The sequence below is a fragment of the Schistocerca serialis genome, chromosome 2, assembly GCF_023864345.2.
Source record: "Schistocerca serialis cubense isolate TAMUIC-IGC-003099 chromosome 2, iqSchSeri2.2, whole genome shotgun sequence".
Lineage (NCBI taxonomy): Eukaryota > Metazoa > Arthropoda > Insecta > Orthoptera > Acrididae > Schistocerca > Schistocerca serialis.
The window spans coordinates 373,316,165-373,333,683 of NC_064639.1; the positions used below are offsets into that span (position 1 = coordinate 373,316,165).

The 17,519-nt window shown below is 44.4% G+C and overlaps 1 protein-coding gene across 1 annotated transcript in view; it reads left to right on the forward strand.

Annotated features, from left to right (window-relative positions):
• The first annotated feature begins 1,679 nt into the window (after window positions 1–1,679).
• LOC126456003 (uncharacterized) overlaps window positions 1,680–17,519 on the forward strand; it is a 122,886-nt gene continuing 107,046 nt past the window's right edge. Inside the window, exon 1 of the mRNA XM_050091759.1 lies at window positions 1,680–2,075. Within this exon, the coding sequence (XP_049947716.1) occupies window positions 1,680–2,075 (396 nt within the window). The remainder of the gene's footprint in view (window positions 2,076–17,519) is intronic.

Here is a 17,519-nt window from a genome sequence, read left to right on the forward strand (position 1 = left end):
GCGGCCGGTCGGTACGCGGAAGATCGGACAGATTTGCGCCACCATGTTGCGATGATGACAAACGCCTCACTCAGCGACTCTCCGTGCTTTTGTTCACTGCCAGGTCTCTGTAGACATTCTGCAAGCGCATACGAATATTTGCTATACTTTCATTTTTCACCAAACGAAATTCAGTGACAGCTGAACGCACCTCCGTTACAGAAGCCATTTTCAAGGCTTCGTATAGCACCGCCACCGATAGAAACTTATTAAAAAATACATGTGCTGAAACGGGAATATTCCATGATGTCCAAGGACAAATTCTACATTTTTTCAACCGAAATTGGCCGAGAAAAAAGTGTTTCGTTACTTATTTTTTTATTTTTTGTTATTTTTTCGTTTTTTTCTTTTCTTCATTTCTTTTTTCTTTTTCTTTTTTGTCTTTCTTTATTTTTTCTTTTCTTTCTTTTGTTCTTTTTTTCTGTTTTTACTTTTTACTTTTTTCTTTTTTTTCTTATTTATCGGATGTTGGTTAACTTCGGTGATCGGACGAGAACCGGTGTATTTTTTTAATTTTTTTGTTTTTTTCTCTTTTTTCATTTTTTTTACATACGCTCCAAGTGGAACCGCATCCTATTACTCAGTTACTCTCTCTCTCACTTTCCTTCTCTTTTTCCCCTAACACACACACACACACATATATATATATATATATATATATATATATATATATATATATATATATATATATATCGAGAGAGAGAGAGAGAGAGAGGTGAGAGAGGTAGACATATAACAAATGTACACAGATACGTGGAGACTGATTCTATTTCACCACCTTATGCTAACTATATATCAAGACTTATCTTTGCTACAACAACACATAAGATGCAAGAATGAGATCGGTGTGTGAATCGTCGAACCTCGATTGCAAGACTAAATGTACAATTGAGGGAAATAAGAGGAGCTCGCACACGTCTTCACAAGCGAAATTAAGTGTAGAGTAGTTTCGCATATGCATGATGCAATGTAGCTGATAAGAAATTGGCAAAATATTCATGGTGTTTTTCACTGTTTTGATCTTAGAATATTGTCCCCAAATGTAAGTCAAAAAGGCGAGTCCATCGTGAATTTGCCGATCGATGAGGGCGTAGACAATATGGCCCAACAACCACACAGCAGTATTGTGTTTTGCACGTGAGAAATATTTAAAGTCCGGTACAATGACACAGTCAACAGAGACGTGGACCGGCGTAGTTCGAGTAATGAGAGTTATCATTGACTGGCAAGTCCTCCACACATCGGAAACATGACATTGCAGGCTGTGTTCATTGGTGTCAGGCACGCCACACCTGCCACAGTTGGGGGAGGCGAGAACCTGAATATCGGCTAAACGCTGATTGGTGAGCAGTGTGTTGTTAACAAGTTTGTACAACAACGCAGACACATCGGACGACAGAACACTGTTATTGATATTTGACCACACTTGCTTCCAGTTTACAGTAGGTAGGCGAACTTCCAGTTTATTAAGCGGAGGTTGTCCCATCAATTCGAAATAGTGTTGCTGTGCTGTCCTGGTTGGTTGAACGTCCGTCGTATTCTACCAGTAACCAACGGAACAGACTACTCGTTTTGGTTCTAGAAGACGAAAGTGATCGATATCGTGAAGTTTTCGACTTAGCCTATCGAGGAATTGATGTATGAGGAGAACGCCGAGGTCGGTCCCGCCGAGGCCGGAAGATTGCCGAGGAGCCGCGACCGCAGCAGCGGGCAGCTCTGGCCTCGGCGTCGTCGCCGGCCCGGCCGCGTCTTTCCTGCGGCGCGCGCTCGCTTCCTGCGACAGCGCCCAGCGCCCACCGCCGTCGCCTTCCGCTTCCCGGGGCAGTCACTCGCGCGCGTCGCCTCACACGCTCAACCTGGCTGGCGCTGCACCGGCGCCCGCGGCACACCTCACCCTCACCGCAGCTCTGCACACCTCCACCGTCGGCGACGCCATGCCGTCCTCTGCCTTGCCGCTGCTCTTGCTGCTCCACATACTGACGGTCGCCGTCTCGCCGTCCGGACACTTGCACAGAAAGGACTCTCATCGGAGCAAGGTAAGGGACCACGATACCCGGCGTGCTTGCCGGTTTATACAGGTTGGCGCACGAAAAATACCTTCTCTGCACGATAGCAATGGAGATATTATCGAAGACAGCGCTGCCAAAGCAGAGTTACTAAAGACAGCCTTCCGAAATGCCTTCACAAAAGAAGACGAAGTAAATATTCCAGAATTCGAATCGAGAACAGCTGCCAACATGAGTGACGTAGAAGTAAATATCCTCAGAGTGGTGAAGCAACTTAAATCACTTTTAAAAGCAAGTCTTCTGGTCAAGACTGTATACCAATTAGGTTCCTTTCGGAGTATGCTGATGCATTAGCTCCATACTTAATAAACATATACAACCGTTCGCTCGATGAAAGATCCGTACCCAAAGACTGGAAAGTTGCACAGGTCACACCAATATTCAATTAGGTAGTAGGAGTAATCCACTAAATTACAGGCCCATATAGTTAACGTCGATACGCAGCAGGATTTTAGAACATATATTGTGTTCGAATATTATGAATTACCTGCCGGCCGGAGTGGCCGTGCGGTTCTAAGCGCTACAGTCTGGAACCGCGTGACCGCTACGGTTGCAGGTTCGAATCCTGCCTCGGGCATGCATGTGTGTGGTGTCCTTAGGTTAGTTAGGATTTAGTAGTTCTAAGTTCTAGGGGACTGATGACCACTGCAGTTAAGTCCCAAAGTGCTCAGAGTCATTTGAACCATTTGAACCATGAATTGCCTCGAAGAAAACGGTTTATTGACACACGGTCTACATGGGTTTAGAAAACATAGTTCCTGTGGAACACGACTAGCTCTTTATTCACATGAAGTGTTCAGTGCTATTGACAAGGGATTTCAGATCGATTCCGTATTCATGGATTTCCGGAAGGCTTTTGACACTGTACCACACAAGCGGCTCGTCGTGAAATTGCGTGATTACGGAATATCGTCTCAGTTAGGTGACTGGATTTGTGATTTCCTATCAGTTCGTGGTAATTGATGGAAAGTCATCGAGTAAAACAGAAGTGATTTCTGGCGTTCCCCAAGGTAGTGTTATAGGCCCTTTGCTGTTCCTTATCTATATTAACGATTTTGGAGACAATCTGAGCAGCGTCTTCGGTTGTTTGCAGGTGACGCTATCGTTTATCGACTAGTAAAGTCATCAGAAGACCAAAACAAACTGCAAAACCATTTAGAAAAATACATCTGAATGATGCGAAAAGTGGCAGTTGACCCTAAATAACGAAAAGTGTGAGGTCATCCACATGAGTGCTAAGAGGAACTCGTTAAACTTCGGTTACACGATAAATCAGTCTAATCTAAAAGCAATAAATTCAACTAAATACCTAGGTATTACAATTACGAGCAACTTCAGTTGGATGGAACACATAGTAAATGTTGTGGGGAAGGCTAACTGAAGACTGCGTTTTATTGGCAGGACACTTAGAAAATGTAACAGGCCTACTAAGGAGACTGCCTACACTACGCTTGTCCGTCCTCTTTTGGAATAATGCTGGACGGTGTGGGATCCTTACCAGATAGGACTGGCGGAGTACATCGAAAAAGTTCCAAGAAAGGCAGCACGTTTTGCATTACCGCGAAATATGGGAGAGAGTGTTACAGAAATGATACAGGATTTGGGCTGGACATCATTAAAAGAAAGGCGTTTTTCGTTGTGACGGAATCTTCTCACGAAATTCCAATCACCAACTTTCTCCTCCGAATGCAAAAATGCTTTGTTGACACCGACCTTGATAGGAAGGAACGATCACCAAGATAAAATAAGGGAAATCAGAGCTCGTACGGAAAGATATAGGTGTTCATTCTTTCCGCGCGCTATACGAGATTGGAATAATAGAGAATTGTGAAGGTGGCTCGATAAACCCTCTGCCAGGCACTTAAATGTGATTTGCAGAGTATCTATGTAGATGTAGACATGTAGGTGTAGAAAAACAGGCCCTTAAATACACACGGCTCGCCAGTTACGCACGAATCAATTCGCAAGGCTGACTCGCGTAAAGTTGATAGGTCGCATCATTTTGTTGAACCACAGCATACGCCATACGCATGTTCATTGGTGCGGCTCAGGGAGGAAGCAGGGGGGGGGGGGGGGGGGGGGCAACTGTGCGTAAAATTCCTCAAAGATTCTCTTATATATACCAGAGTTTACTGTTGCTTCAAAAACTATGGGACCCACAATCATAGTAGTTGACAAGGCACAGAACACTCCGATTTTTTCACCGTGAAGACGTTGCTCGTTAATTGTATAGGAAAGGGATCAGAAATTGTAGATGGGGTCCGGATACTTTTGAAAATTTTTATCGAGTCCAGAAGAAAAAGCTCGTATTCCTTACTAGTTTTTTAATTTTCACTCACAAAATATGAAATACAATAGATAGGCATATTTGTCTTAAAAAATCAATGGGAGAAATTACATCTGCGGTCTTGAGCCAGTTTCTTAAATTTAGATTCACGTGGGGAGCAGCGTACGCGAGCAGTGACTTCAAAGTGGGCGGCCGTTATCCTTGAGCGAAACTTGTTTTCCAAAAAAATCCATTTTTGAAACTGGAATTTCATAAATATATGTGGAGCCAAACGCAGCAGCCAGGTATATGGCTAATCTTTTGCAACGTTCTTATTTTTCTGGGACATGTCTACTTCAAAATTCTTCAGGGGATGTGGTTCATACGTTTGCAAGGAAATGTCTTCCTGCCAGTCTGTTACCTCCATTTGGAGTAAAGGCTTTGAAAGGTAGAACCACTACATAGCCACATCCGTCCATTCTGCCGCTGAAGAAATTTCAAAAGGCGATTTTAAGAACTGCGACAGCTTCTCTGTCTCCAAAATGTCTTGGAATCTTGCTGCAGATTCCTTCTTAAGATTCGACATAAAATTTGAGAATTCTGAAATGTCTGTTTCAGATTTACTTTTGTATTCAAAGATTCAGCTTGCAACGGAAAGAGGAGACACTTTTGTTGGATCACACACTAATTTCCCATTGCCTTGTACCGCGGTATTCAGCGCATTTAAATGTTTCAGAATCTCTTTCATAAAAGCCACAGGTGGCGTACTGCGTTCTTTTGATAGGAACTCCAAATGGTTTCTCGGTTATTGTGAATCCTAATTTTATAAGGACGTTACATCTTCTTTTATTAGCATGAAACGGTCAATCACTTGACTTTTACATAGCCAACGAACATTACTGTACTGCAGTAAGTCAGAATGCGCCGAATCGCACTCAGAAAGAAACTCTTTGAACTGTCTGCGCTGCAGAGCAGAACGGGACCTTATAAAATTAATCAACTTGATCAATCTGTCCATTACTTCTTTCAGAACCACACTAAGTTTTCCACAAAGGGCTGCCTGGTGAATTATGCACTGATAAGATATTAGCTCACCATTCTTATCTATGATTCTTTTTAGTAGTTCTTCTTCTTTGCCGATCATCGCTGGGGCCTCTTCAGTTAAAAAAGAGACCATTTTAATATAACTAATGTTTCATAAATCATAAAACGTTTTGCATAAATCTTATCCGCGAGTCTTGCCTCTCAACGGCAAAATTGTTAACTGTTCTTATCTAAATTCTTTGCTTTCAATATCCAAAAATCGCACGAAAATTGACATTTGTTCTTCATCAACGACGTCGCATGATACAGCTAGTGCTATGGCGTAGCAAGGGGGCTTCTACAGAAGTTCGAGCTACTTTTATTGCCAGCAGCCAAAATTTCGATTCTTCTTGTATTACTCCTAGCCGACAGTGGAATACCTCGAATTGCGGCAGCAACATCCTGTTTCTCTTCAAAAAGTGCCACGGTCACTTCCGACATACACTTTTTTACTACATCAGAGTATGAAAATGGCTTCTGGTGTTTATTAATAGTCCAACATACACGGATCGCAGCTTGTGCAGATTTTTCTTGCTCGCAAACAGAGCGAGCTAGGAAGGCCGTGATTTTTTTGTAAGAAGCCAGATATGCCTCGAGTTTTTCTTGACGAGCTTCATGCCCACAGCAAAATTTTTATGGAACTGCTGATGAGTTGTTTGACAGTGTCGTTTTAAATCGACACTTTTAACAAGTTCGACAGTTCTGTTGGATATGAGGCAGACTGGAACAGCTCCAGGCTTACCACGCAGCGTATGTTCAGTCTACTTAGCAAAAAACTTCCAATTTTCACTAGCAACTTTACGCTTCTTAGGGTTCATATCACTGCAGAAGAGAAGTTGCTCCTACTAGATCGCAACAATTACTGAGAAGTCGCGATAAAATTTGTATACTTTATTTATATTCGTTCTTTATAAAAATACCAGCGCCCGGCACACAGCACGTGCCGACGCACCGCAAAGGAGCCACTTCCGTGTAAGATGTATGCTGTCGCACACCCAAGGAGTCGCACCGTAAAGGAGCCGCACTGCGAAGGAGGCGCTTTGTTGTGAAAGATCCGCCGCCGTCGAGTGAGCTCGACTGAAGTTTCATAAAGTAACTTTAAACTCGTTCGAGTTACGAGCATAAAAAATGGTGTTTAAATGAATGTGCTTTCTCTGATTTAATGTGGGTTTCAGAGGTTACCAGAGTGTGAAATCGATGTATAAAATTTTCTTGTTGCCGGCCGTAGTGGCCAAGCGGTTCTAGGCACTTCAGTCTGGAGCCGCGCGACCGCTACGGTCGCAGGTTCGAATCCTGCCTCGGGCATGGATGTGTGTGATGTCCTTAGGTTAGTTAGGTTTAAGTAGTTCTAAGTTCTAGGGGACTGATGACCACAGATGTTAAGTCCCATAGTGCTCAGAGCCACTTGAACCACTTGAACCACTTCTAGGGGACTGATGACCTCAGAAGTTAAGTCCCATAGTGCTCAGAGCCATTTGTACCATTTTCTTGTTCATTAAATAAAATTCCTGTGTTTGCATTCCTTTGTTCAGATCTTTTATGTGGATCGACATAACACGTTGCGCCGGCCGACCAGCTTGCTCCCTTCCGCCCCCGCTCTTCAGCCCACTCCCTGCGTAGCTACTATGTATTTAATCTACCTAAAACTAACCGTTAAAAATTCTAATTATTCAGAAGTTAATTGTACAGTACTAAATACGCTCAAACGAAGAGTTATCTACAGAAAAGTATTTTTTAAAATAACTTGAGTACATAATTTATAATTTCAAAATATTTTTGGCAGGCCAGTTTTTGATCGATCGCGGTTCGGACCTGGACCGTGGTCCGCCAGTTGCCGACCGCTGGTATAGGGATTGTTTGTTGACCAGTATCTGGTGTTTTGGGAGTTCACGTGTCCTGTCGGATGGAACCAGGTTTCTTCACTACAGCAGTGAATCCAACATTCCACTCTCAATTGTTTGACATAATATTTCACACGTTTTGCGTTATAGTCATCCATCACTTCTTGAATACATGCCATTTTGTAGAGCTTCATCCCTATGTGGTGTAAAACACGTTGTCAAGATCTACGCACAATGTTCACTTGTGACAATTTACGTGTCGATTTCTTTGGAGTCTGGGCCATTCTTTCTCTGATATCCACGATCACTGCAGGATTCTTTTTTGCGTTTGCAACTGACCCTGTAGCGCGGCACTTTGTCACCAGATCCTGAATACCGCTCTTCGTTGGTATTGAAACGCCAGGAAACTTGTTCGCAAAACCGTTCCGCGTTTCCTTAAAGGAACCAGTAGGCACGCACGCCTCCACAACTGCGAATACTTTCTGGAAGAGCATAAATTTAGCTGAGACATTTACTTCACAAGTGTCAACCAAGTCGCAACGGCTTTCGAACTAACAAAGCAAAACTTAGTGGCAACAACTTGGAAACAACAGATTACTATTAGCGGGCGACAGTGTGTTGTCTGTCACTCGCGGCCGGATCTTCGTGTGCCACCCATCATAACAGCGTGAAACAGAACTCCACCGACAAACTTACCGAGGCTGATTACCTTGTGAGTATTTTAGTATACACGGTCCACAGTCACCGGCGGCTCGTTACAGAGCAATAATGTAACTGTGATTTATTCAGTTTGTTACCGCAATCTTGACAGCCATGAAGAAGTCTGTAATATGCGATAACACCGAGTAACCTAACAGCCTTGAAATGCCAAACTATGGTGATGGGGTTGCCGTCGGTATGGCAACAATTCAGCGTAACATCGTTGTCCCGCTCCCCATTGCATTCAGTGAACCCGTACACGAGTTGCCTATCGGTGTGTACTACTGGTAACTCACAACTGAAACTACCGGAAAACAAAACCCTACACTAAACCGAGCACTACTAAATGCAAACTTGAGGGCAACGAGTTAAAGAAGGCGTTACTGTTTCCAGAATGAGATTTTCACTCTGTCGGTGGAGTGTGCGCTGATGTGAAACCTCTTGGCAGATGAAAACTGTGTGCCCGTCCGGGACTCGAAGTCGGGACCTTTGCCTTTCGCAGGCAAGTCATTTACCAGCAGAGCTGCCGAAGCATGACTCATGACCCGTCCACACAGATTTTCTTCCGCCAGTACCTCGTCTCCTGGCTTCAATTCGCGAGTCGTGCTTCAGGAGCACAGTCTAGCCGGCATGGTAGCTCAGCGTGTTCGGTCAGAGAACTGGTTGGCCTCTGTAACAAAAAATCTGAGTGGAAGAATCAACAAACGAACTTGAACGGATGTCATGTGTCGTCCGCAACGACCAAAAATGGTTCAAATGGCTCTGAGCACTATGGGACTTAACATCTGTGGTCATCAGTCCCCTAGAACTTAGAACTACTTAAACCTAACTAATCTAAGGACAGCACACACATCCATGCCCGAGGTAGGATTCGAACCTGCGACCGTAGCAGTCGCGCGGTTCCGGACTGAGCGCCTAGAACCGCTAGACCACCGCGGCCGGCAACGACCAAAAACAACGATCAACAACGAACAAAATGAAATAAACAAAAAAGGTCGGTAGACTACTTGCCGGCGAAAGGCAAAGGTCCAGCATATAGTTTTAATCTTCCTGGAAGTTTTGGCATTACTGTAGTCAACAACATATACCGTGAGCGTATAGAAACAAGACAAGTAAACACCCAAATTACCATCAACATTTCCACTGGCAGCACTATTTCTGGCCGGCCGGAGTGGCCGAGCGGTTCTAGGCGCTACAGTATGGAACCGCGAGACCGCTACGGTCGCAGGTTCGAATCCTGCCTCGGGCATGGATGTGTGTGATGTCCTTAGGTTAGTTAGGTTTAAGTAGTTCTAAGTTCTAGGGGACTGATGACCTCAGCAGTTAAGTTCCATAGTGCTCAGAGCCATCTGAACCAATATAAATACAAAATACCAATATAAATACAAAACTAATTACGGTAAGAAACCAAACGAAATGTTGTAATTGTGTAACGAGCCGCCGGAGACAATGGGTCTCTTATACCAAAATATTCAGAAAACATCCCCGAACTACCCCTGAAAGTTTGTTGATCGCATTCTGTATCACCCAGGTGTCTCTCCCAGACGGAGCATTTTCTCTGCCGTTTCGGCTGATACTTGCGGTTTAGTTTCTGGAATGTTTATCTAGTGTTAGCCCAAACAAATGCTGTTATATTTATTGGACGCCGGTCTCTGTTTACTCTTTTCACGATCAAATTCCTGAACGCTGCATACGCGCTACTGCACCTAACGGGCGCGATGATCTGTGTAAAGTAACATTCCTCACGAAACATTGAAAGCATTTAAACGACCAAGCAATTGAAGAACGATGGCAATTACCCACTTTTTGCACCTTATTTTCTCAGCATACATTTCGGGCTTATTTTCCTATCTTCCGATCACTCAGAACCAATACAGTCTTTTCTTTCCATTCTACAGACCGATCCACGAACGATGGCGGTTCGCCCATGTTGAGGCACGGCCTGGGATTGCATTGTTGACGACTCCAAGCGACAGTTGCGCTTCTGGAAAGCGTTTATCCTGCAAATTATGTCTCTCGCTTGCTTATCCAGAATTTATTACTTACCACCACAATCAGCGATGACAACTTGCAACAAATGGAATCGAAATTCACTAAACAACTCCCTACTATCACGTTTAATGCTCACATTAGCTACGGTATTTACAGCAGAGCGCCCGGAGTACTACTGAGCGCTTATTGGCTGTCGGAGAATACGTATCGTGGGCGTGCACAACAAGCCTAAACTCGACCGCCGTCGTTCGTGACTCCAACTATAGATGCCACGGCTGTTTTTAGCGGTTTGTAGCGCAGTAGTTCATTCTTCGATTGTTAAGCAGTTTCCGCTCATGCCTAATTGTTACATTGGTACCGGCATGCACCCTGTTAGAAACTCTACATTGCTAGAGCGATACATTCGCCATCCGGCCAGTTGCCACCTTCTCGTGGTCGCAAAACTAACATTAATAAATGGGACAAATTGAAAATTGACAAATATTGACGTCGTTGGCGGTCGTGGAGAAATGACCAGAGTTGGGGGAGGGGAGCGGGAGAATGTGTTATTACGCAGGGGAAAAGGGAGAAAAGGAGAGGAAAGGTCATTGGACACGGAGCTCTTGCTGGATGTGGTGGACAAGGACAGACGAGGAAATCGACCGTGTCTTATCAGAGGAATTATTCCGGCAACAGGCTTAAGCGTTTTAAGGAAACTACAGAGTCTCTAAAGCCGGTTATCTCGAAGGGGCACGGACCTCACTTCTTCCAAATGCGGGTCCAGTGTCTCACCACTACCCACCTTTCTTTGTACCTGTGTTCATAGTCGCTGTTACTTTGTTCATAACTCCGTAGTACCGGCAATTGTTAAATTTTATTCTATTTTCGTACTGTTGCACAATTTTGGCCTATACCGTTTTCAAGTACTTGAGCAAATTTCTTACCTCTTTGATCACGATGGCAAATACTGACATTTTCGTGGAGGGTAATATTACAAAGAAATTCTGTCAAATTCTGTACACTGCAACATATACCAACACATGTACTTTATAAACATAAAAATGTATCTAGGTGCTTGAAAATTGTCTAAGGCTGAAATTCAACAATAACACGAAAGTAAAATAAAAACTTACTGTTGCAGGAATGGAGTTATTAAACAAAACTTTACAATTTACATGGGTGAGCCTGACCATCGTTTATCCCTTCCATCAGTGCCACCTCTGCATCGCGTCTTTCATTTTGTGTCTTAGTTTTTCATCATCTTTCCGCAGTACCTGTTCCGTTTCACAGCTCCGTACCTCGTTCTGCCCAGTAAGGTGGGCAGTGGTAAGATAAATTTTGAGGAGTGAGGTTCAATTCCCATTCGAGTTAACTAGTCTTAGAGTCGATGTGGTTTCCTAATGCTTAAGGGAAGGTTTACTATCTTTGGCCCGAAAAAAACATGTTCTTTGAGAATTTGTTTTCTCGGGATGTGTTATAGATATCAATGTCAAACTTGGTCCAAATGTTTATTGGTATTTCCTCTACAAACTGGAATTTTTTCGACCGGAAATGTCGAAGAGCAAAGGCGGAAGTGCCGTTGGACCGAAACAAAATTTTGATGTAGACTTCCACGCGGAGTATGTCACAGGTCAGCCGGCTCGTCTGAAATCCAAATTGAGTTGACGTTAGCGAAGTATATAAGATTCTTTAGGAATTGTACCTCGCTTAAGTTATTTGGACCATAGGAAACAAAATGGTGGCCATTTGAAACAAAATAGGGCTTTTTCATCGATTTCGATGGATCGGAATATAAGTGGTACAAGTGCTAAACAATTTATTTACCTTCATCGGAAACAAAGAATCATGCCAATGGGTTCAGTAGATGTGAAGTTACCATACCGCGCGATGAAAAAAAAAAGTCATTTCGAGAAAAAGGCGTTTGAAGTTTTAACTACATATAAATCCAATATTATGCAACTTCTATCTGCTATTCCGGGTCCATAAACTAGTCCATCCTCTTCCTCATAGAGGGCGTTCTGCTCGATCTGGGCCATCCTGCGATGGTCCAGAGCAGCTCGTACGGCCGGTGACAAGCAGTTTTCGACCGTTTGAATCCGGTGGTCGTCCGAATGCTTGGCGAACTGCGTCAAATAGTGTCCCAGGGTGAAATCCATCATTGTCATGGTCTTCAGAATTGCTGAATACCCTTCACTGAAGCTGCTCACTGCCAGGAAAGTCGCAATCTCCACAGTCTTCTCACCAGAATGCAAATGCTTGGGGGCTAACTTCCAAACACACGCGTTCAAACTTTCATTTGAGTTCTGTGTGTTTCCTCCCAAGCACCGGTACAATAACTCGTCCTCCGAAAGGGCCTCGTAGATTGGATGAATCACTTTTTGAACTTTCTTGGAGAGCGGCTGGTCGTGTTGATATTCGTCCAGATGTCCGGTAGCCTCTTCAATGCGCCACTTGCACCAACTAGTTTCCCCAGCCGGACAATTTTGGTGTTGTGGGTGGTTATCCGTCGAACACTTGTGGAAATACATTGCCCAAGTTGCCTTCTTCATCTGTTCCACCGAATTGGAATGCCGTCGGATTGCCAAGCCGTAGTACGTCGTAAGCTCCTTGATCACTTGATCAATTGATCCTTGGGAAAGCACGTAGAATAATTTTTCGCAGCTAAAAAGTCGAAATTCCCGAAAAAACTGTTGCGTGAAAAAGGCCGACTTCAGGCAGGTGCATTTTTTTGTTCAACCGCGAATAACAAACATTTCCCTTCCGTATTCGGAAAAATCGTTTCAGGGGTGGATCCTAAACACTTTTATTGATCCAAAAATGCAATTTTTAAAAAAATCAATTTTTTGAACCAAAAGATAGCAAACCTTTCTTTAAGGCGGATACCGGAATAATTACTTTGAAAAGACATAGCCGATTTCCTTCTCTGCCCTAGTCCATACCGACTTATTGCTCCGTGGTCATCTCGTCGTCTGCACGACATTAAGATCTCATCCTGCTGCTCCTTTTTCCTCACCTCCTTCCCCCTTTTCCCCGCCCGCGTAATCGCACATCCCCCCCCCCCACCCCACCCTTCGTTCGCTCCCACCAATGGCGTCAACATTTGTCACTTCGCAGTTGCCCCATTTATGAAGTAATTTTGCTGTCGAAAGAAGCAAGTGTACTGACCCGATGACAAATGTGTCACTGTAATAAGTGTACGGTTCGTAACAGTGCTCATAAAGGCCACTTGATCATAATCTAGGCCAAAATTTTACAAGAGTGCGAAATTGTACAAAAAAAATTAACAGCCGCAGGCACCGTGGAGTTATTAAAAAACCGTACACCTGTGCTACTGTCACTTGCCTCTTTTTACCATACAGAAAATGATCGCTCTTCACCTTTTTGTCTCAGCAGTATAGTAACACCATATCCACACTCAGGTCTACTTTTAACACACAGCAGCGCTAAAATTATGAGACTTCTGTACGTGTACGTGTTTTACCGATTACGGAAAACAATAGATTTAATACACACACATGACAGTCATTTACGTTGGTTAGCTACGCTCATAACATAACTCTCACATCTCCATAGGAAAGATGACAGTCGGAATGGAGAGGAAAAACCTTTCCATGATTTTGTTTGCTATTCTGATAAAATAGGTAACTAACGTATCCAGGTACCTAGGGCTAAAATTGTAAAACAGTGAGAAAATAAAATAAAAATTAATATTTGCAGCATTATGGAGTTATTGGAGCGTTCACAGCGACTACGAGCACGATAATTATGAAAGAAAATCATGAAACGGTTTTCTCTCATCATTCCGACTGATATCGTTGCTTTGGAGATGTGAATGTTGTGTTTCGAGAGTAGCTAGTTAGCGTAAATAGCTGTCAAGTGTGACTATTAAATTCATTGTTTTTTGTAATTGGTGACACAGGTATAAATGTCTCCCAAATTTAGTGTTACAGTGTATGAAAAATAGACCTGAGTTTGGGTATAGTGTCGCTGTACATTGGGGAAATACAGTAATCAGTTTCTGTAACATAAAACAAAGCAAGTGACAGTAGTACAAGTGTACGTGTTAGCAGCATAATATAGAATACGCAGTATGTATTTAATGTAAAAATATACAACAGGTAACGTAAAACGAAATAAGTAGCAATAGTGAAAGTGCAAAGATTAGCAGAAAATCTCGAGCACCAATAACGTTCACTTAAACTGACGATGTGAATGAGCCTTCATAAAATTAAAAATATTACACACATCAAAAAAAGTTTTGCGTCACCCCAGTTCCCAGAACTCCTGAAGAAAGACGTTGACTTCGGATATTGTATCACAGACACAGTCCCTTTGACTATTCAGAGATGTCACTTAATCCACCCAAGGATGTAAATAACCATGCATGAGCAGCGCCTATTAGACGGAGGGGGTCCGACAGCCGATTAAGTCCAGTCATTCCAACAGGAAGGAGGTACACGGCTCGCGTTGCCTGTAGTTCAACCATGCCTAGACGGTCAATACCGCGGTCCGATCGCGTCCGCATTGTTACCAGGAAGAGCTCTCAACAAGGGAACTGATGCCGTGCTTCAACATGGATGGCGTCTCTAAGTGAACCAAAGCGATGTTGTTCGGACATGGAGGAGATACAGATAGACGGGAACTGTGGATGACATGCCTCGCTTAGGCCGCCCAAGGGCTACTACTGCAATAGATGACCGCTACCTACGGATTATGGCTCGGTGTAACCCTGACAGCAACGCCACTATGTTGAATAATGCTTTTCGTACAGCCACAGTTCATCGTGTTACGTCTCAAAATGTGCGCATTAGGCTGCATGATGCGCAACTTCACTCCCGACGTCCATGGCGAGGTCCATCTTTGCAACCACGACACCATGCAGCGTGTTACAGATGGGCCCAACAACATGCCGAATGGACCGCTCAGGATTGGCATCAAGTTCTCTTCAGCGATGAGTGTCGCGTATGCCTTCAAACAGACAATCGTCGGAGACGTGTTTGGAGCCAACCCGGTCAGGCTGAAAGCCATAGACACATTGTTCAGCGAGTGCAGCAAAGTAGAGGTTCCCTGCTGTTTCGGGGGGGAGGGGGGGGGCATGATGTGAGGCCGACATAAGCCGCCGGTGCTCATGGAAGGCGCCGTAACGGCTGTACAATACGTGAATGCCATCCTCCGACCGATAATGCAACCATATCGGCAGCGTATTGGCGAGGCATTCGTCTTCATGGACAACAATTCGCGCCCCTATCGTGTACATCTTGTGAATGACGTCATTCAGGATAACTACATCGCTCGACTAGAGTTGTCAGCATGTTCTCCAGACATGAACCCTATCGAGCATGCCTGGGATAAATTGAAAAGGGCTGTTCATGGACGACGTGACTCACCAACCATTCTGAGGGATCTACGCCGAATCGCGAGGTAGGTCACGGCCAAAGGCGCAGGTACAGCAGGAGCACAAAAGCTGACCAACCAAATAGAAGAAAGAAATACCGTGTAAGAAATTACCCGGAGAAGTCAGTTCTCCCACTACCCCTTGTTCCTATCTTCTGCCTGTGAGAATAAGGCATTCCCCCGGCCCGCAATCATATGCGCCCCCTGTTGTGACAGTGTCAGTGTCATTTCGGCCAAACAACATCGTGTAAAGAAGCGGCTTCTATCGGACGGACGTTACCGCTTATAAGTAACATTATTTATCCACAGTGAGTTTGGAGATGCAGCTCCTCCTACACAGCTGGCTCATGTCCTACTGTAGTCGCTACATCGCTACGTTATTGTATACTGCTTGACAGTTGCTAAGGAACGGAGATATTGTTGGACAGGAACAATCACAGGCATTACTGGGCGGCATGAGACACTAAATACGTAATAGAGGTGGAGTGGCAGGTTTATAACGAAAAACATGGAAAAGCACTGTAAGACGTAAATAACTTGTTTGACACAGGTCAGACTCCCAACAATAGAGATCGATATGGACTCTCAGTAAGGAACATCCCCTTCTCGGGCATTCATGCACATTTTGCACCTGGCTATCAGACTATTGAGCAGTCCTTTGGGGAAATTGTCCGACTGCTCTCTCAAGGCGGTTATCAGGCTCTGCACAATTCAGAGAGGGGTATGTCCCAGGCATGCACTATAGGGTTTAGGTCCGGGGAGTAAGCAGGCGTTCAATATCTTCGCTTTCGAGTGTGTCCGACACCTCAGCTGTCCTGCGTGAGCGGGCATTGTCGTCCGTTAACAGGAAGTCGGATCTACAGTACCGCACCTACAAACGGATGGAAAAGTCGCAGACTAATCTCCGTGCAATGCGGCAGTGCTGTGACGGTGCCTCGTGCAAAGATATGCAGCGGTCTTAGGCCGTTGTGCATAATCCTTGTCCACACCACAAGGCCTAGGCCATTTCGATGACGTTCATGAACATTTTGTTGTGCCTAACGTGTTCAGCTCTCTCTCCATACGAACTGGCGGCCAGAATCACTTGCCACAGTGAAGCCGGTTTCTTCAGAGAACATCACTATAGACCGCTGTTGCTGACCCGAACCAACAAGCTTTCTACACCAACGAACTATTTTTCGACGATAGTGTGATAGAAGGGGGATGCAGAGTACTACTTATCGATCCTTTTGGGGTGTGGTTGTCCGTCTAGGTCCACCAGCATGCTTTCGCTTAGCATCTACATCTTCAGTGGCATTTTTAAATCTCGAGATGACAATTTTGAACACGCCCACTACTGTGGCCACAGTGGTGATACTTTGGCTCCAGTCCGTCCAACTGCTCGTCCACAATTGTCTTGCAAACGTTTTACCGTACCACGCGGAATGTCGCACTAATCGGTTCCCCAGCAGCTTTCGTCAAACATCGTACTGCATGAAATATCGAATGGACACAGAGCGTACGTGCACAGGCTTCGCTGCAGTAAACACGTCCCGCCATCTAAATTTCCTTTTATTATCATTGGCCGGGAGTTCTGTACAATTATCGATTGTTCCCTAGCAGTTGACAGGTGTTCCTTAGCAAGCGTCAGGTGTTACCTAGTAACTGTCAAGCAGCGTAGGATCTCAAAGATCGATTTTCGCAGAAGGGTGCTAAAGTAAATATGCTATTTGACCGAAGGCTTCTATTTTTGCCGAAATCTGTCGACAGGACTGGAGCGAGAAGCGACTGTGAAGGAAGTAAGCAAAAATGTACTGGAGATAAGTAATTCAGTTGCCCTTCAAGACAGTGCCTTTGCAGCTCCCAAGTTTTTTTGGTACGATCCGCTGTTTGAATCAAAAAGAATTCTAGAATAGACCTTCTGTGGCTGATTAATAACATTATAGGTAAATTCCAAGTCCGTGACCGGACCATCGGCCTGACTGCAGGTAGAGTGCGGGCATCTTATGCACTGCTACGGCCGCCTTTCACCTCCGAGAAAGCTCCCACATACTCATCATGGCAGCGTGATGAATGCACCTGGGACCATCCTGATGGGATTGGAACGAGGAAAACTCCTCGCCTGGATTGAACACGGGACCTCTAGAGCCGGATTCCAGTGATGTACTCACTAGACAACGA